General features: G+C 44.3%; 1 protein-coding gene and 1 pseudogene across 4 annotated transcripts in view; both read right to left on the bottom strand.

The window, feature by feature from the left end:
- Positions 1-21,645, bottom strand: part of Mylk (myosin light chain kinase) — a 248,001-nt gene that overhangs the window by 126,216 nt on the left and 100,140 nt on the right. For all 4 annotated transcript variants that reach the window (XM_013515195.1, XM_013515193.1, XM_013515194.1 and 1 more), the window contains one exon: positions 5,975-6,182. In XM_013515195.1, the coding sequence (XP_013370649.1) occupies positions 5,975-6,182 (208 nt within the window). The remainder of the gene's footprint in view (positions 1-5,974; positions 6,183-21,645) is intronic.
- On the bottom strand, positions 16,739-17,703 carry LOC102010074 (annotated as a pseudogene).

The following is a 21,645-nucleotide window of genomic DNA, read 5'->3' on the forward strand; positions in this document are numbered from 1 at the left end:
CATCAGTAGGAGGGCACCCTTCCTTCCCTGGAGGGTGTGGAGGGCATCCCAGCTCCAGAGACACATTCCAGAGCTCTGGGGCTGCAAGAAGCTGACACGCTATACAATTCCACCTCAAGGGGTTGGAATAAAATACATACCTCTTATAAGACAAACTATTTCCTGATCAGTAGAGGTTCAGTACTCATATATCCTGCCCAGTGAGGTCAAAGGAATAATTACGTGAAGTTTTGTTTTGGAGGGGAAATAGTTCAATAAATTGGTGCCCATGATTTCTCTCCTTGCTTTTTTTCTTCCTTCTAGTACTAAGGCTTGACCCCAGGGCCTTTGCCCTGAGCTATATCTTTAGCCCTTTTTATCTTTTATTTTGAGACAGGACCTCACCAAGTTAAGCTGCCCAGGCTAAGCTTGAAATTTCAATGTCTTGCCTCAGCTTCTCTGAGATTACAAGTATGCACCATTGTGGACCAGCTTCATAGTGATTTCTTCATTGTTTTACACAAGTACTGTACACAGAAATTTAGACACTTAGTAGAGAGAAAATAAGTTACTTCTTTTAGAGTCTTTTATATGTCAAGACTCCCAGGCATCCTAATTTGGGACAAGCTGCTTTCTACTGTGAATCCCCCTGACAACCCTAAACCAGGCTATATGTATTCCCTTGAGTATTTAAATCATAAAGCCAATGTCATCTCAGTTTATAAGAGAATGAACAAAGAAGAATTCAAATCCAATTTGGGACATGCTCCCTTGCAGGTCTGATGAGATACTGGTTATCAGCCATCTTCGGTACTGGTGTCAGACAGGAAGCTGTTCTACAGGGAAGTGCAACTCATGGAAAGGTTAATTGAAACACAGATCTGGAGAAATTTATTTTTCAATAAGCAACACATTTTTTTTTTTGGGAATCACACAAAACGATGGGGTATGAAAGACTAATGAAACACTCCCCCAAATGTAATCACTCATGTGTTCAGAAAAATAAACATTAAAAGTATCTATGAGACAATAGTAACCACACAGTATGTACCTTTAGCTCTGGCTAAAGGGAGAAGTTCACCCAGAGAGCTCGGTGTAGTCTGGAAAGGAACGGCTATGGGTAGAGCCCAGTCAGCTCATACTGTGCCTAGCCTCCTGCCCCAGGATTGTATACCCGCCTCCCAATCTGTCCTTGAGCTTTACTTCCCACTATTCTCTACTTCAGCTGCCTTCTACCCTGCCATAAGCTCACCCTGTCCTCTTCCCAGGCCTTAACTCTACATTTCCCTCCCATTCCCATTGTCAGAATCACAACTGCTGTCCAAATCAAACTCATTCTTTTAGGACAGGCTCAAGTCCCTCCTCCTTCAAGAAAACATCATGAACCATTCCAGCCTCCAGCGTCTCATTCACCTTTGAACTTAAAGAGCCAATGTGCCAATCATTTGGCAAATAAACCTGTGCTACCTTGTGACTGGAGTTGCGTTTTCACTGCATTCAGATCTCATCTGACCAACCACGTTCTTGCGGAAAGAATCTGACAAAGGATCCTGCCTCCTGTGTAATACCACACACAGCCAACTGAGTGTAGTTAAAATTGTAGACTCTCAAGCCCCAGTCCAGAACCTTGGAATCAGTAGAGTAAGTCCCCAACTCATGAATAAGTTCCATTCCAGGAGAACATTTGTAAATCAGATTCATTTGTACTCTGACAAAGAATCTTACACAGCACATCTGTGAATCTTGTACAGTACACTTGTGAGTCTTATGCAGTATTTCTGTCAAAGTTTGCAACTCAAATGTTTGTAAGTCATGGACTTACTGTATTTGCGTGTTAACAAGGTTCCCCAGATGACACATATGCACATGTATTTGCACTAACCATATAATTTCGGGTAAGGTCCACCCTGAGATCTCCTCTGGGTCTGCCTGTCTGGCTTTCCCTGGGCTCCTGAGCGTAGATCCTTAAAGTTATCCTTGTTATGGCGTATATCTAGATGTCCCCCAAAGCCTCTCGAGCTCATGTGTGGTGCCTTTGGGAGGTGACTGGATCATGGCTGTGTGATATTAGTGTGTGGTGAGTTTATAGCTTGGTGTGATGTTGGAGGTAGGAAGAGGTGGGTCACTGTGGTTGTGGCTTCTATCTATCTATCTATCTATCTATCTATCTATCTATCTATCTATCTCCTGCCTTGAGAATACATTGCTTCATGCTGCCATGCCATGAACTGTTTCTCCTCTGCCACGTTGCCCTGCCTTGAAGCCAGCCAAATACATACTGAAATCTCTACAGACTCTGAGCCAAAATAAACTTTCCTCCTTGAACTTGTTAGTGTTGGGTATTTTATCCCAGTAAGGAGAAAGTAACTAAGACAATCTTCTATGACTTAAAATGACTAGAATGACTCTGGTCCCTCCAAACAAAAGGCCTTCTCAGACTCAGACCACCAGGTGTGGGGGGACAGCCACCATTTGGGTTCCCCATCTCTCTCATGCTGCAGCCTCACTCTTTGGTATGATGCCCAAGGATCACTTACCACCTTGTTCATCCATGTTAAGCTTCTCTTCCTTTCTCTCTGTGGGAGCCTTTTATCCCTACTCAGACCGGAACTTCTAGAACTGTATTGTACAAAATGGTAGGCATGAGCCACAAGTGGCTATTGAGCACTGAATTATAGAAAGCCTGAACCGAGATGTGCCATAAAGGGTGAAATACCTCGTGATGAGGGGGAATGTAAAATACTTCATTAATAATTTTTACATTCATTATTATACATTGAAATGATAATCCTTTGGATATATTGGGCTAAGTGAAATATTTTATTAAATTAATTTCAATTGATTTTATAAATCCAGCTACTAGCAAACCTTATAGAGGTGGCTCACATTGTATCTCTATTGGACAGAGCTGTGCTAGAGAGGGCAAGTTCGGTGGATGTCCCTTGCTCTGCATGAAGCGCCAGTGACTTGTCCTTTAGAAGAGACAGGTGTATAGCTGGCTTCAGAGAGCCTTTCCAGGGGCGCAGGTGATGGCTGTTTCCTGCTGTGTAAGGCCTGAGTGTCTGCACAGTCCTGTCTTAAGGCACCTGTTCTCATAAGGGATACTGTGTGTTTCTCAGTCCTGACTGCTAGGGGGAGGAAGACTCCTGTCTTACAAAGCTCCCTCTGCAAGTAGCTCTGAGAATACTAACCCCAGCTCAGGTAAGACCAGGCCACCATCAAATCATATAGTGCCTAAAACTGGTCTCTGATGTAGAAGAGAGTGCTCACAGGCTCACTCACGTTGAAAAAGGCTATAGTCACAAGGCCAATCTTTATCTCTTAAATCAGAAGGTGTAATAGGTCTCGGCCCCATCGAGGAGCCCTGGGTAATCATGACTATGGAGGAACAAGAAAACAGCCTGTTGCTAGACACAGGTGCAAGTCTCTCGGTCCTTCTTTTCAATCCTGGCCTTCCTTCCAGCCATCATACCTCAGTGAAAGGAGTCACTGGTGAGGAGGTAATATGCTATTTTTGACAACCCTTAGGCTGTAACTACTTATTAGGTCCTTCTTGCATATCTCTGTCTTCCTGAGAAACCACTTTGAAGATACCACCACGTATTACAGCAGCCATTGATATTTTCCTACTAATCTATCCATAACTGTAAAGTTTGTAATGTTCCTATCCTATTTCATAAATGGATGTATGTTTATTATTATGTGTTTCCTACAACCATTGAGAATAGTTAATGATTTTTCAATAGGTCACTCATGTATAGCTCTATTTATTTTCTTTAGAAGCCACTTTGAAGATACCAAAGTATAGTACAACAACTCTTGATAATCTCCTACCTCTTTTGTCTCTAACTCACTATTATTTGTCTGTTTGTTTTCCTGAGAAACTATTTTGTAGATAATAATATGTAAAATGATAACCATTGATAATTTCCTACCATTTTGTCTGTAATTTGCTAAGTCCCCCCTATTATTATGTTATCCTTCTTTTATTCTTTAAGATAAAAAAAAAAATAGGTCTCGGCCCAACACAGTGGTATATATCTCAAATCCTAGTTACTTGAGAGGCTGAGATAAGACGATTGCAAGTTCTAGGTCAGCCTGAGCAATCAGCCAGATCTTGACTCAAAACAAAATTTATAAAAGGGATGTGAAAATAGTTCAGGGGTGGAACTTTTGTAGCATGTGTGTGGCCTTGGGTTTGATTCCAGTACCACACACACACACAGACACAGAAACAGACACAAACGAAGGCATAACACATCTGATTCCTGAGCCTGAGTCTCCCCCAATTAAAATTAAAGGTGAGGGGGCAGGGTCTAGAGTCTGAGCCTTCTCTCTTCCTCTATAGCTGCCCTGACACTCTGGCTTTCCCTTCCCATGACCCACTAAAAATACTCCCACATGGCTGAGACATCAGATCCCATTTCAGTGGGAGTTGAAAAGGGGCTTTCATATCATTTAGGTTTTACACACCTCCCCTATAACCCTCACACACCACACTCTTCCCTTCAGATGGATCACATAAAATAAGGGCTGATTCGGGCTACAGGGAACGTGGAATTCACAACCTTTAACTGCAGAAACTGGAGTTCCAGAAGTTTAAAGCCACATATCTGATTGGCCAAAGTTGGGATCAGGACTTTGGACCTTGACTGACAACACAGTGCTCTCTCCTCCATTTCCCCAGCTCCAAACAGGAAATGAGAAAAGGGGGCAGGAAATTTGTTGGTGGGCCTCAACGCAACTTTGAGTATGGAAAAGCAAATGACACTGGGGGCAGCACAGCATCTGACTGACAGTGAGGAGGTCGATTCCGAGGCTCTGACTAGGGCCCACTTCCCATCTGGAATGGGCCGGCCAGAGGCACCTGAAGGTCATTAAAATAAGCGAGTTAAAAAAAAAAAAATAAGCGAGTTACTTGGTTAAAGAATTTAGGGAAAGCATCCAAACTATGCATACTCTGCTGAGGGGAAAATAGGGAAAACAGGGCAAAGAATGATCACTACCCGGGTGCACCTCACTCCTTTCTGGAACCTTCCCTGGTGACCGTAACCCTCCACCCACAGACTCCCTGGAAACCAGGCTGGGAGCATGGCCTCCTGGACATGGGAAGAGTGATCTGACCCCCTGGTTTATAAGTGCATAGAAAGGTGGAAGGAACCCTGTCTTACTTCCCAGGGACTGGCAGGCCCCCATGTCCAGTGGAGCAGGTTTGGCATGGCAGGGCAAAAGCCAGTTCTAGTCACTGCCAAATGTTTCTCCTAGATGTTTTAAAGTTATTAGGATTTTTAAGTACAGAGGAAGAAGAAATGGCAAAATGACAAATCAGTGTAAACACATCGGTGGTTACCTCCTGCATGTTGTTTGGAGTTATACAATATTTTTGAAACAGGCACATATTACTTCATTACGACACTGATGATGGTGCTAAATGTTGCTCATTCATTCCCAAAATTCCCCAAATACTCAGAAGGGACCCAGGCAGGGGGTGCTCCATGTGCTGGGGATCAGCAGTGGACAGGACAGAGACACCCCTCAGTGCTTCCATGCCAGGGTGGGGGTGAGGGGGAACACAGCCAGAGAGCAGGAAGTCCTGCAAGAAAACCCGCAGGGGCAGGACAAGAGGCTGGGGACAGGGTAGTCAACAAAAGATTCTCCCGAGGGACACAGGAGCAGAGACCAGAAGGACACCGAGGGCATGTCAGGCAAAGGAATGTGGGAGGTTCGCTGGTCAGGAGGGGCGGGAGACAGTTTGGGCCACGTCCTGCAGGGCTGGGAAAGGCCATGCAAGGGGTCTGGTCTCAGCTCCAGTGTGGGGGAAGCCAGAGGAAGGCTTGAGCAGGTAAATGAGTGCTTCCTGTGTAACTAATAGAGTTGCTTGCTTAGATGTCCTCCTTGGTCTCCTAGGAACTATCCCTCTAAGAGAACTGAAGCGGGGGCAGCAGGCCTGGGGCTGACAGCCCAGCCCCCTAAACCCCTGCCTCCTGGGACTCACCTTCCACTGTCAGCTCCACTGTCAGCTGGCGGGCACCACTGCCATTGCTGGCTTCACAGGTGTACTTTCCCTGGTCCTCCCCACAGACAGCACAAATGATAAGGCTGAAAGTCCCCCGGACACCGCAGTCCAGCAGGAAGCGGCCTCCACTGGAAATGGGTTGCCCATTTCTGTGCCATGTCACCTGGGGCTCTGGGTAACCTCGGACCTTCAGAAAAAAAAAAAGAAAGGGCAAGGGTTATAATTCATAATTACTCCCTCTGTGCCAGATGCAGTTCTGAATGCCTGACGTGTGTTAATTAAAGTCATTTAAGCTTCATAACAACCTTCCAAGCAGACACAACTTCCTCTCCATTTTACAGTTAAGGAATTATTATTATGGCACTGGAGACTGAACCCAGGGCCTTTGCACTGAGGTACATCTCCATCCCTTCCTCGTTTTTATTTTGAGACAAGGTCTTGCTAAGTTTCCAGGTGGAGTTCAAACTTGTGATTCTCAAACTTTCGATCTTCCTGCCTCAGCCTCCCAGAGTGCTGGGATTGCCACTTTGTCTGACTAGAACAAATTTATTTGAGATACAAAATAATGATAGTAACAGCTTTCACCCAGGTACCCACTCCAAGACAAGAAGATGGATGTGGAAGAAGCAAAGCCAAAATTTGCTGCATGATCCCAAAGAAAGCAGTGACCTCGCTCTATGTCATCTTTGTCTTCTTTTTGCAGTGTTGGGGACTGAATTCAGTCAGGGCCTTGCACATACTAGGCAAAGGCTCTACCACTAAGCTATACTGAAAACCCTGCAGTTCTCTTTGTATTGTGCTAGGTCCCCATCTCAGCTTGTCTGCTTCCATTCTATCCTCAGACCCGATTTACAGCAGCCAGGATAAAGATTCTTCCTAAGGAAGGAAAACCTCCAATCACAATCCCTCTGGCTAGCCCATAAGTCAGCCTTTCTGTGCCAGTTCACAATCTTACATGACTTGCCTCTCTGTCCCCACTGATTTGCAACCAGTCCTAAGTGAAAAAAGCAACAAAAAATGGAAGTTCAATCAATATTACCCATCTTACCCATAATTTCTAGAGACAAACAAGGAATCCTGCTCCTATAAAAATCTAAACTAATGACTGAGATAGAGTACCTGTGAGGAGATGCTTAGGTACTGAACTGAAGTCTATTTTCTAAAAAGCCAGAAGCTACTGTGGTTCTAGTGAAGCAAGCTTCCCACAGACCAACCTGGGTGGTTACAGTCTTCCAGCCATTACAGTACAAAAGAAGTCTGAGCAGCGGTTGTCTGGATTGCTAAGACTACAAGTTGTCTTAAAATTTTAAAAATGCACACCTGCCTTTTTACCAAAATGATGTAGAAAGCAAAGAAGGAATCTTTTTCCCCTCCCAAAGCTGAAGCTGAAGTGAAACCATGGACAGCAAGAAGGAGCTACTGTCAGGCATCCACAGCCACAGATCCACAGGTCACCCACCTTCCGGTGGTCTGAGACGCCTTAGCTCTGGAGGCAGCCCCAGTACGCTGAGAAGACCACACCGCAGAGAAAGAAGCTAGGATACCACCTCATCATTAAGGTGCCCCAGCCACTGAGTCGAGCAGAACCAAGACAAGACAACAACAAACTTATATTCATTGTGGATGTCAAGGCCAAAAAGCAGCAGATTGGACAGGCTATGAAGAAGCTCTATGACACTGATATGGCCTGGTGGAGAGAAAGCAAATGTTGGACTGCTCCCAATCGTGGTACTTTGGACGTTGCGCCAAAATTGGACCATCTAAACTGAACCCAGGTGGTTCATTCTAAATATACATGTTTTTCACCATAAAAAGCACTTCTTTTATAATTGGGTATCTGTATGATGAACATATAGCACATTCATTATTATTATTATTTTTTTTGGTACTGGCAATTGAACTCATGACCTCAAGCTCGCCAGGGCGGCACTGTGCCACTGAGCTATATCCCCAGCCCCATTAATTTGTTGAGACTCTCGCAGTATTTGAATCTACCATAGCAGTAAAAGAGCTACACAAATAAGCAGGATGTACACTGGAGGGTGGCACATGTTATACACGCATAATCATTACCTTGTGGCTTTACCCTAGTACAAAGCTTCATGCAAACAACACACAACTATCCTGTTCAAGCATTCTTCTTTGTATTTTCAGAAGATGCCTAGGGAAACTCTTCCTGAAGCCTTTCGAGGCTGGTCATGTAATGACTTTGCAAATTATCCTTATCTTCTTTAGCACCCTATTAGGCTGGGTTGGCCCATTCTCCCAAAGACATCACAGGTCCCTGTTTACTTCACAGAGAAAGGGCGGGGATGAATCATTAACAGCACCAGGGCGTCCCAGCATTCCAGCAGCAAGCATGCTGGCCCCCTGCAGCAGGCCAGCTCCTGTGAGAGGCAGCAATGATTAACTGGGGACATTGTGAGCGTTCCAGACCTCAGGGACAGGATTCCTTGATCATTTCTCCTTATTGTCTATACATGCCCCAAAGTTATCTCTAAAATGTGTTAAATTAAATATCCAAAGATTTTTTAAAAATATGCTGAAAGTGGTATCACTTAAGACAGTGGCAATTTGTGAATGATCTTTTATAGTCCTTGGATATGAAGCAAAGGTGGGAATTTCTACAGTCTTGCTCTGTTCCAACATCTGAATGATTGGCAACATCAATACTTATCCTCCAGTATTTGAAAAATTTGTGCAAGCATTATTTAACATTACCTGAAAATGGTTGGACTCCAAGTACACCTGTTTTACTGTCTGTGCGTCTGCTGGGTGGGGAAGGCAGGGAAGTCTTGACAGTAGTCTTTCCCTGGAGTGCCTTATCTGCCATTATCATTTCAGTTAAGAAGCCACAGCTGAGATTTTCACAGTCAGGATCCTTGCCAAGGGAGCAGTAAAGCCACTGATACTTCAGTTTTCAGAGAGCCTCCATGTACAGCATCTTACCCAACTCTTCTAACTCTATGAGAAAGGGGTCTTGTTTAGGCTACCCACAAACAGAACCTGAGAACTCTGAGGGCTTCAGAGACCCTACTTGTGTACCTTGCCAGTCCCTAGGGCAGCCGGGAGAAGCCTGGTCAGAGGAGCCTGGGTGTGGCACCAGCAGTGTCCATGACAGCACAGAAAGTGAAGCATACTGTAGACTACAGAGCGAGAAGAGAATGGAGGAGTCACAGTTCGCTAGTGATCTCATGTGGTGGGTTAAGTGGCACATTTAGGACCATAATTTTGCCTCCAAACTGAAAGTTGTCTCCAACCCTCATTATAAATTGCCATTTTGGGTGAGACAAGTTCTGTAGAACCCAAAGCAGTGAAGAATGTCTAATTCTAGCAGATCCTAAATTTTTCAGAGGCTAAAGCAATTATCTGCTTCTCACTTTTGGGAAATATCGAAGCATTTACAAAAGATATGGTCACACCACGAGCGAGTCTTGGGTTGTACTCTCAGATTCACAGGACAAGATTGGGGTCACATGTATGCCCACTCTGGCTACCCTGAGTTAGAGAAGCACAGAAAAGTCAGGAGGAGAGCCAGGGCCTGGGTGCCCCGGCCTGGCCTGGGTGCTCGGGCCTGGCCTGGCTTCAAAGACTCTGGATTTTAATTCCTTCTTTCCTTGAAGAGAAAATTGCTCTTGCTATCCAAGTTTCCTTTCATCTCTGAAGTCTTATGGTTTTAAGTGGTGACCCAGTTACATCTTGGGGAAGATTACTTCTTTCCCCACCATTCTCCTCTGGCCCAGCCCACAGCCTTCATACCCTCTAATCCTCCATACAGGAAGACCAGTGGCCACCGGAGGAATGCCCATGAACATGAATAGACAGCCCTGAGTTTTCACCATAATGACTTTTTGGAACCGGCCCTAGAGAGGGTCATTCTGAGGAGAATCATGTTTTTGCCACAGTAACCACATTTTAAATGGAGGTTGTGTTTTTAAACAAAAGCTCAGTATCAAATAAATCAAGGGCATAACCAACAACTTGTCATAAAAATAAAGATACAGTAGTCATAAACCCTATAATAATTTTAAATAGTAAAACTGTGTTCCAGCTTCATTAAATGTCCTCCAAAACCTTTATGGCCTCAAAAGGCCTTTAATAGGCATGGGGCTCACTCCATGTGCACGAATGGCTGCGGGGGCGGGAGCTCTGGGTAGGAGTGGTGAGGCTACTGCATTATCCCTACCTGGCTCACAGGAGGAACACTTTCCAGAACCTGGGCATGTCTTGAGATTTACTCAGTGACTCCAAAGGAACCATTCTCAGAGGCCCTGAGGCTTCATTTTTTTCTCTGACATGCCATGAGCTTTCAGCCATTACTCTTGACCCAGAACAGACCACCTCACCCTGACTCACAGTTGTGACAAGGTCTCTGCCTTCCCCAAGACTCCAAGCCACACAGCCTTCCTTCTCTGAGCTTAGTGAGTAGCAGAAAGGGGGTGATTCTGCTGGTTTTCAAGATTCCCTTGTGCCTTCATTTCCTGCAGGGCTGGTCCTGGGCACATGCTACCTACCCATACAGCTGCAGGGCACAGCTGTGGCGGCCCAACTGTTAGCTAGGCCTGGGGAAGGAGGAGGAACTGAGGCTGTGCCCATGTTGGGGATGGAGACCAGGAGAGCAGCCAGGATTGAGCAAAAGCCAGGAAGAAACAGCCTGGCAGGATGCTGGGGACAAGAAAGACAACCCAGAAGATGTAGCCCATGCTGAGGAATATTAGGGCTGAGAACAATAACCCAGAGTGGGTTGTTATTGCTTATATCTAGAGGTACCCCAAAAGCCTCATGCAGTTATAGGTAGGGCTTTTCAGAGGTGGCTGGATCGAGAGTGTGATTCTGGGATTGATTCATGGTGTGATGCTAGGATTAAGGGTGCCGCACTCTGGATGTGAGTGGTATCTACCCTCAGTGTAGGAAGCCTAGATAGACTATAAGGGATAGAAAGAGGGCTGCTGTTGCTGCTGCTTGCTGCTTCTTTGCTACTTTGCTGCCTTCTGCCTGCCATGAAGTATTTCTTCTTTGTGATGCACCTCTGCTATGCCACCCTGCCTTGGAGCCAGCCAACTATGAACTGAAACCTCTATTAAACTGTGAGCTAAATGAACCTTTCTCTTTTAACTTTAGGTAATGGGTATTTTGTCTCAGCAATGAAAAAAGCAACTAAGTCAAGGGTGTTGGGAAGTATGTATTTGATTGTTGAGGAATGGAATAGATGCTGGCAGAGGCTGGTGCTGGATAAAGGGACATGCAGGAAACCAGTGAGACCTCTCCTGGGGTTGACAAAGGCTACTTTTGCCTCTCACACAATTGCCTGCTGTTTGTCCAATGCCTAAGCACATCTGTGCTTCTCACTATGTTACAAGGCAGATTTTTATAAGATCTCCTGTAATAAGAGACTAGAACAGGACTGGTAATTTAAGAACTGCAGATGAATAGGAACTAAAGTCAGTGGTGCCAAGAAACGGGTTGAATTAGACTTAATCCTCTGTCCCGCCTCTGAGCATAAGCTCACTCAAGTAATAAGTGATCACTGGCTACAGAGCAAAGAGAATTAAAATATAAAGTGCCCCCCTAAATAAATCAGACCTCAGGCACTGTCCGTGAGTCTTACTTCATGGACATGTTAGCAGGGTGAAGATTGGAGGGCCAGCCATGGCAGGGCACAACCAAGCTTCAGGCCTGCATCTGTGTCAGCACCTGGCACTCAGCCCCCCAAGCAGGCAGGCACTTAATTAAGGCCTAGGATAACACTCTTGCCAACAGTCAAAAGCCTCAATTGAACCACAGAATCCATCAGGAAGAGATCATTGCTGATGAAAACAGCAATTAGTGAGAAGCTTACGCTGCTGGCTACTCCTTGCCCCAGCACAACAGGGAGGACTAAGTGCTTCCATGAAAGAGGGAATCAGAATGAAGGTGCATTCCACTAACTGGCTCACAAATGCCATATGGGTCTCCAGAGACAAGTGCTTGATGTCTCTCCTCATGCTCTGCCAATCTCACTGCCTATGGCATGATTTCTTGTCCTGTGACCTAAGATGCAGCTCCTAGCTTTGTTAACAGCATAAAACTATTTCCGCACCAGGAAACGTCAGCTCTTCTGAACACTGGGACTGGTGTGCTTCCTCTATACAACTCATGTTCTTACAGACAACTTTCAAGGCATCATGTTCATACTTAGATGCAAACTTAACACTTTCAGAACACCTTCTACTCTAGTTTAATTGGTTTAATCATTTATTTGTTGGTTTATTTGTTTTGAATATGGGTCTTGCTAAATTTCTCAGAATAGCCTTAAACTCAGGATCCTCTTGCCTCAGTCTCTCAGGTATCTAGAATTGTAGGTTTATGCCATTGCAAACAGCTCACTTTTTTAAAAGAGCAAAACCTAATTTGAACAATGATCATTGTTTTATGTAACATTACAAAGCACATTAAAAACAAGTATCCATCTGTCATTTTGCCATAGCATCATCCCCTCCCCGTAACACTATGTGCACTTTTGAGATGGGGCACACTCCCTTGGATTTCTACCTCACTGACGAATGCAGGCCTGGAATTTCAAAGGGCATGGGCAAGCATTGGGAAAGAAACAAATCTGTGGTGATAAATCTGAAGTCTCTACCCAGTCGTGTTGCACCTTGAAAGAGAGACATACTTCACTGGCAAAAGCAATAGATGGAGCAGAGGACTGCTCCCCAAACCACAGAGAGCATCACCTGCCAGCCAGCAGAGCCAGAGGCCTCAAGACTCAGACAGGGGTTGGACTGTCCTGAATGAAAGGTCTCTGAGAACAGGAAGTTCTTTTGCTCAAAAGTAGGGGTGGGCAAAGGCGACCCAAGGATCCTAATGATCTAAGAGCAGCATGAGTTGGCCTCCTTGGCTTAGTTTCAGAACTTCTGGTCTGTCTGGCTGCCTTTCTGACCCAACACCTGCTTGCATGCATGTCTACCACACAAAGTGGGCATTCTGCTTAGACTCTCCCAGGTGGCAAGCTGCAAAGGAGGGAGGTGAACAGGTGGGGCTCTGGAAACATGATCTTTTATACCACCTGATCCATATGGCCAGGGGAGAATCTCTGTGACTTTGTTGGAAAATACCTGGCACATGTGGCAAAGAGCAGCCATATGAAGCTATCACCTTAGGGCAGGATGTCTGCTCCATACCTCCAACTGCTCAGAGGTGTCTTGATTTATAGAGAATCATGGCAGAGATTCATAATGTTCCATGCACAACATCAGAGTCTGGCTGACCATCAGGCTGATGAAAACAATCTTTCCTAAAATATTTACATTCTCATGAAAACACCCATATGTAAAGATGCCAGTTGGTACTGTAAGTCATAACAAAAAGCAGGCCTTCACTCCATTCTCTCATCCCCACTTCCACTTCCCTGGCAGTGATCATTTCAACTTTTGTGGGCATTTCTTCTGGCACTTTCTTCCATTATTTCTAAACAACAACCTTACACAACTCCTACTTTATTCTTTTTAGGTATTATCTTTGCTATGGTTTGTATGTTTTTGTTCCTTCTAGAATTCATATAATGATTTAATTACTGATGCAACGTTACTAAGAAGTGTGGCCTTTTGGGGATGACAGGAAATGAATGAGAGCCAATGCCCTTATAAAAGGGCCTGGTGAGGCCAGGTGTGGTGGCGCACAGCTGTATTCCCAGGACTCAGGAAGCTGAGGCAGAAAGATTGCTGTGAGTTTGAGACCAGCGTAGGCTACAAAGTGAGTTCAAAGCCAGCCTGCACTACATAGTGAGACCCTGTCTCCAAACAAAAAACAAAACAAAAGGGCCTGGTGAAAAGTTTGCCCCTTTTTGCTTTTCCACTTTCTACCATGTAAGGACACAACATTCATCTCCTTAGAATGTAGCAATGAGGCACCATTTTGGAAAGAGGCCAGACCCTCACCAGTTGGTGCCTTGATCTTGGACTTCCAGTCTCCAGAAATGTGAGAAATAAATTTCTATTGTTTATAAGCTACCCAGTCTATAGTGTTTTGTTATAGCGGTACAAACAGACTAAGACAATCTCTTTAATTCTTTAGTTGGGATATTAGTCTCTAACACTCAAATCTCCACCAACATAAACTTTTCCATTACCTTCCAATAATTATATCCCAATTTTTGTTATGCTAATATATGTTTGTTACATTTTAACTTTGCTCATGGACAAGCGATAGTATATTACAATTCAATTTCTTGAACTTTGCACTTCTCCTGGAATTAATAAATTTTTGTTTTTGTTTTGCTTCATTTTTAAAGGACTCCAGCTTCTCAAGAGAAGTATAGTTCAAGAGAAGTATAAGTGAACTGCAATAGTTAAGTACATCAGATAATTCCTTAGTTGCCCTCACTCCTTTTAGAGTTACTGCTTCTGGAACATTCTGTCATCCCCCCTCCCCATCTAAACTAGATGCTTTCTAGGCTTGATGCATAGTGGTCCTGGGACATTACTCACCATCCTCTTGGGAATTTCTTGGTGTATGCCACAGCTTGGTAGAAATGTCTGCCAAGTTTCCTCAGAATGACTGCATGGAAAGTTAAAATTTTGGGGCCTGGCATTTCCAAATGTGTCAACATTCTACCTCTATATTCAACTGACAGTTTTATTTGAGACTTTAGGGGCAAATCTTTTGGGGGGTTGGAATTCTAGGTAAAAATCTTTTTTTCTGCAGAGGTTTGAAGGTATTGTTTCATGACCTTTGCAGACAACTGTTCTGGCATTGTGTTGCTATACTGACCTCCTAGACCCTTCCTTTACAACCTGTTATGAGTGTGTTTGGAGTGCATTCTTCCTTTCCAGACTGTAGAATCCTCTCCTCATCCCTGGTAATCTAGATTTGACGTGGTATACTTGCTACCTTTGGTAGATATTCTTATTATTAGGAACTTGTCTTTCTGTTTCTGTATGTTTTGACAGATCTCTATTGTATTTTCTACATTCTCTTCATGGAATTCTTATGAGCTGGATATCTACCTTATTAGGTTAGTTCTCTAGATTTTTTTGCTCACTTATTTTCCATCTCAGTCTTTTTATTCTCTTTGGGAGATTTCTTCAACTCTATGTCCCAACCAGTCTACTGCATTAATTACTTGGGCTATAATTATCTTCAAAAGCCCCTTTCTTTCTCAGTTTTTCAAATTGTTGTGAATTGTCTCCTCTTCTGATTTAATGGGTGCAACATCTCATTTCTGAGGTAAAATAAAGTTTCTCTAAAGTTCCCCATAGCCTTTTGTTTTTGCTTGATTCCTTGTCTGGTACTTTACGCCTCTTTCACTGCAGAGACCTCCTCTGGACATCTGACGCTCCTTCATTGATTTTTTTTATGTATTAGTGAGGAAATAAAGAGTTCCTGTGCACAGCTGGGGCCTTTCAGTTTGTCAGACTTCACAGTAGAGAGATAGAGTGAAAAACCCCAACTACCAATATCTGTGCCTCTTCTCTCTTAAGAGGATTGGTTTCCATAAAGAGGAATTACTCTTTTTCACTTGGGGAAGAGGGAAGGGAGGAGGGTAGGCAATGTGATAAAGCGCATCCACAGCATTTAGTATTCAGAGTGAGGGAAGGGCTTGGAGGGTCTTATTTCAATGGGCTTCTACTCAGCCCCTCTCCTCTGAGTACCCCGCCCTGCCTTCAGCCATACCTTGTATCCAGGAGTTGGGAACTAGGCAGGTTCTGTCCCTCCATAGAGGAAACTGGGTATGGAGTGGAGCAGTGGCTTGGTGAGTGAACATCAGGAGGTGATTTGGGGCCTACCTTGCTCCTTATCTGACAAAACTGGTTAGATAAAAGTCTTACCAGACACTCAGTTTTATCACAGTGGCTAAAACACCCACTGTTTAAGTTTTCAGCTTTCCTGTACAACCCAGGCTTTGAAAATACAGTGCTTGGATTTTCCCTTTTGGGGAATTTTCTGGAACAAACAGGCTACTTCTGATTGTTGTCTGTTCACCTAGCCACAGGCATGGCACAGCATGGAAAGCTGATGCCGCGGCAGCCAATCATCTGTTCACTATCCATTGCTCACCAATGTGTTGATATCTCTCACTTGCTGTTATTGCTTCTCATTCTTTCTGTCCTCAGAGAAGCTTTTTTTAAAATTTAAAGAAAAAATTTATGGATGATCTGAAAAACAATTCCTAAAAGACTGACTTTTCCAGAAAACTGTAGCTACATAATACATTGCATCTCTCATGTTAAAACGTGCATTAGACACAAATACAAAAATCATGAAGCAATTCACCATTCTTCAACAATCTGAGCAAAGATAAAGTGCCTGAGGAACAACATGGATGACGTACAAAGGATGGGCTCTTTACACTGTTAAAAGAAAAAGAGCACAAATTGGATGAGTGTGTTCAGTTATATACACTGAACTGGAGCTTTGGCACCAGGAATCAGAGCATTTTGTCAGATGGCATTAACATGTACTATAAAAGTGTGTAGTGTCAAAGGACTAGAACCACCAGCATTGAAAGGCAGCTTTGTCAATGAGGCAATAAAACACTACATCATGTCTCTCTGTTGTCCATCATTGAATATACTGGTAGCAACTTTAAAAAGAAAAGAAGAAAAAAGGAGCTATAAACCCTTTTATTTTCTCTGTTTAAAATCAAATAAAACAAACATCAACTCTGTTATACACTAATATCTTCAAAGTACATCATTTGTACAAGAGAAAGACTAGGAACAAAAATGCGTCAACAGAGATCCAAACACAGGTAAGAGTGCCTCACACCGCTTTCCGATGGCACTCAGGAGGGGCCACTTCATAAGCACTGGCACTAAACAAAGTTGCCAAATTCTTCGCCACATACCTGAGGAAATCATAAAGATAATTCAGTAATAGAGCAAGGCTTTTCTCATCCAGAGATGTATAGGCCAACATTGCTCCAGTTTGTACAAATAATCTCAGTAGATGTGGTGCTCCTTACACCTGGGACATGGGCACATCAGGGTGACTGGCAAGGATCTCAGCATGTTGTGGTCACTCAAATTTGTAGAGGAGCTGAGTGCCCAGCATCACACTGAAGTATCCTTTTATCCCTGCTACAACCTCATTAACAGCATCCTCCTTATTATCTGTGTTTTCTTGAGATTTCTTGTAATTTGCACAGTCCTCTAGAATGGAGTCCCCATTCTTCTTGGCAGGAAGATAAAAGAGCTGTTTCTGTATGGTAATTAGGTCCCATTCATCAACAAGCCACGGTTTTAGCTCTTCAGGTATCTTTAACGTCAACTCTGTTCGTGAATGTTTCTTCATTTTCAACAGTAGGATCAACCCGGGCCCTCTTCTGCTGAGGAGGCAGAGTGTCTCACTGGTACAGCAACTGTCTCCATTACCAGGGGTTTTTTATTTGTTCTTTTTAGTTTTCACTTCAACATTTTCCTGTTGCAGACCAGGCGTCTTCTTTTGTGGAGCAGCCCCTCTCAGCTTTCCCTCTGCATATTGTTCCTGATTGGCCTTTTGACGTTCTTGCTGTTTCTGCAGATTGCTGTCTGCATACTTCAGTCCTCTGTTTTCTGGAACCCACTTATCCCAATTTTTATTCCAACCACTGTAGTGTATAAAGTATTTTACTTGTTTGTCCTCTATGCCAACCTTTACACACTTCGTTTCATAAAGAAGAGGCCCATGAAAGCACAGTATTTGTTTACCTCTTGGAACTTGGGCTTCGGGTCCTGCTTGGGCACCATTGAAAAGGATTCTCCGCCTCCTTCTCCACCACCCCTGACTACCACCCCCTACTCTTTACCGCACCTGAGCTCATGTCAGATACGCCATCAGGTACAGTTGCTGTACATCCTGGGCCTGATTTACCAGCGCCTGCAGACCCCATGGCGCTACAACCTCCCAACTGCTACCCTCAGAGAAGTTTATAAGCATCTATTTTCTTCCACTAAAAACTCACTTGAAGGATGGGTTTAAACAAAAGAACAAGGATAAGTAAGAATATGGAGAAACTGGAACACTTGTGCATTAACATGGATGTAAAATGGTTGTAAAATAAATGGATGTAAAATGGTTGTAAAATGCTATGTAAATAGGATGTAAAATGCTATGGCTGTTACACAAAAAACAGTATGAAAGTGTCTCAAAAATCAGAATACAACTATGATATGATATAGTGATTGCACTTCTGGCTACATATCCAAAAGAAATGAAATTAGGAACTTCAACACATCTTTGTACACCCATGTTCATAGGAACATTCAAATAGTCAATTAGTGATAGCACCCCTTGTGTCCATTAACAGATGAATGGATACACAAAATGTGGTAAATGTGTACAATAGAATATTACTCAGCCTTAAAAGTTAGGAAATTCTGACATATGGTACCACATGGTTGACCCTTATAGACAATATGTCAAGTGAAACAAGCCAGTCACTAAGGGACAAGTGCTGTATGACTCCACTCAGTGAGGTACATGGAGTAATCAAATTCATAGAGCTAGAAAGTAGAATGCCTACAGGCTGGTGAAGGGGAAATAAGAAGTATTGTTTAATGGATATAGAGTTTTAATGTTACAGGAAAAACAGGTACCAGAGATCGATGACAGTGCTGGTTCACAATACCATAAATGTACATAGTTCCACAGCAATGTAAGGTTAAATATGGTTAAAATGTGGTGCCTATTCCTAACCCTCTGAAAGTCTAAGGCAGGAAGATCACAAATTTAAGTCTAGCTTAGTAACTTGGCTAGCTTCTGTCTCAATGAATGAATGAATGAAATAGCAAAGGATAGGGATGTAACTCAATGCAAAGACCCTCAGTTCAATCCCCAGTACTAAAAAAAATGTTAAAATGGTAAATTTCATGCTATATATATTTACCATAGTAAAAAGTCAATCAGCCATGTGTATACACACAGGTCCACTTCTGATCTGTCTGCTTCAATTATTTATACGTTTATCTCGTTGCCAAACATTATATGGCATCTAGTACAGTAAATAGTGTAAATTAAATCCAAATCACTTTTCTGTTTTAAAACTTTGCAATGATTTCTCATTGTGCTAAGAATAAGCCCTGGCCCCTGCCTTTTCTCTCTGCTCTCCCCAACCAGCTCACTGTCTCTGCCCACTGTACTGCCACACAGCCTGGTTCTCTGGGCCACCCGGGAGGAGTTCAGAGTTGACCAGAGCATACACAGTAAATGCATGTAGAACAAGATGCTCATTTAGGGGAAGGGAGTTTGGGGAGGGCAGAGGCAAGCATGGGGGTGACTGGTAGGGTCAGAAACAGTCACTGAGTTTGCATGAGCCTTGCGGTGGCTCCCAACAGTTGCCCACCTTACACAGGGGTCCTGAGGGGCACATCTGCAAATCCTTCTGCTGAATAACAGAGCGGCCCTCCTCAGCCACTTCTGCCTGAGTTAGTGTTCTTGCTAATTTAGCTCCACAAGGCTCAGCCCTCTTGGGGCTGTTCAGGAATGTTAGGGCAGGGCCCTGGGGATGCAGCGAAGAGAAGAAACAAATAAGAGCAACCCTCAAATGTGCTTCTATTGTGAGCAGGCTCCTGCTGGGTGGTTCCGTGGGTGTTTGTTGGTGGTGCGGGGGACAGCAGCTGGAGTGTAAATCCTAGCTCAAAACACTCATTTAAAGCAAATTGAGGCTTCCCAGTCCAAGTCATTGGAATCTCTTTCTGTAGAAGCATCTGGAAAAATGGAGGGAAAAGCTGCCTAGTTTAGTTATAAACAAAACTCAAACTTTCCTTTCTCCCCTCCTGCCAATGTCCTTTTCAAATATTTGATCCTCAGGGAGCAAGGATCAGCGGGTCTGGGGCCAAGCTGAACTGGCACCAACCAACTTCAACCCAGAGGAGGTGGTCTAACAGCAGCCACAGGGACGGGTAGAAGGCTACTCCCTTAGCCCAAAGCTGCAGGTGTAGGATAGGGAGCTAGCTCTGGCTTGTGCAACCCCTGGCTGCTGAGGAGATTCAAAACCTGCCCAGTTCCCAGAATGCATCAGGAGGAGCATGCAGGCTTCCTGTGGTGGGAGCTTTGCCGGTCCTGTACCTTTCTCCCACTGCCTAGAGTGGTGGGGTGAGCATATGGCATGTGTGTTGCAGTGGGCTGTTTGTATCATTCAAAGTTCTAAAAGGTTTGCCATTGCTGGCGTAGAGTATCCCTAACCAAAGGGGCAGGGCCAAGAGGCAATCTGCAAAAAGTTGGGCCTTCTGCTCCCCTGTTCCAGTCACAGGGAGCTGTAAGTAATTGCTGTAAACAAGTGCTACCATTAGATAAAAACCCTGAGGAGTCTGTAGGCAGGGCTGGGCTGCACACCTTGTTCTAGGAGTTAAGGTGCAGCCCTAATGGGCCATGAAAATTGAATAGGAGAGCTGGGGGAGTAGTTCAGTGGAAGTGAATATCCTTAGCATGCATGAGGCCCTAGAGTCCACCCAACAGCACCACAAACAAACAAAGATGAATATACTGATAGTCACCTCCAGCCTTAGGAGCCAGAAAGAGAAACAAATTTGAACAGTCAGTCCCACAGGGCATGTCAGGAAACGGCAGAGAGAAACATGGCATGGCAGGACACACCTTTAATTACAGTTACTCAGAGTCTGAGGCAGTAGGATCTGGAATTGGAGGGCAGACCGGGCAACGATGAAAAACACAGAAACTGCATGTATAGTTCAACACTAGAATGCATGTTTAGCATACATGTAGCCCTGGGTCCAAGTCTCACTACTATTACAAAAAAAAAAAAATGAGGCTTGAGGGTTCCTGGTGGGGAACAGGCTATTGGGAGGGGCTCTGCTATTGGGAGAGATCCTGGTGGCTTCTAAGAAGATGGCTTCTTTTGTATCTTGTACTGTTAAATAGGCCACTCTGGGTTAGGTACTGGGAGGATGTGGAAACTTGTTATGCCCTAGAGCAGTGGTGGCGGGCCTATGGCACACGGGTTGCACACGAGTCAAGTTGCCCCCACCAAAGTTTGACAAATTATCAGCATGCATACAACAGCAAAGATCACATTAATTCTGCAAAAGTACTGCAAAGACAAACCTTTACCTTTCAATAAAAAGCTGTTTGTGTCATTGAAAGCTCTGTTATTGTGCTTTTCTTTTAAGACACAAGATGTTAATATATCAGTTATTTTCTCTAAACTAAAACCTTGGTTTTCAGATTTAACTGCAATGTGGCCACTTTGCTATAAGTAAGTGGATTTTGGGTTGCAGTTTGGGCACTTGTCACTTCTCCATCCCTGCCTTAGAGTGCCCACTTAGCCCAGAAATGGAGGCTCCTACTCCAGGAGCCCTGGCCTTGGGGAATGATGACAAACTCCCCGCCTCCCAGTACACCTCCTGGAGTGGGTGAGGGAGCAAGGAGCTGCCCTTCACTGATCTGCACACTGCAGCCTCAGCAGGGAAGGGGAGCCAGGCTGAGGCCCCAGCCCCAGCCCCAGCCCCACGGCAGGGCCTATTCCAAAGTCGATTTCTGTCTCAGGCACTGTGCAAGTGGGTCTGGCCCTGGGCCCCCTGGGTGAGGCTGGCATTTTCCCCTTCCTTTTGTTGGCTGCGGAGAAAAAGAAAACACACAGTGCTGCCTTGGCTCTCTACTTCTTTTGAGCAGCTCTGGCCACCCCTGTGCAGGCTGCCCCACTGAAGAAGCTGTGCAGTCCCCGGCTGCAG

This window comes from Chinchilla lanigera, unplaced genomic scaffold (assembly GCF_000276665.1).
Source record: "Chinchilla lanigera isolate Chin_1 unplaced genomic scaffold, ChiLan1.0 scaffold00026, whole genome shotgun sequence".
NCBI classification, from domain to species: Eukaryota; Metazoa; Chordata; class Mammalia; order Rodentia; family Chinchillidae; genus Chinchilla; species Chinchilla lanigera.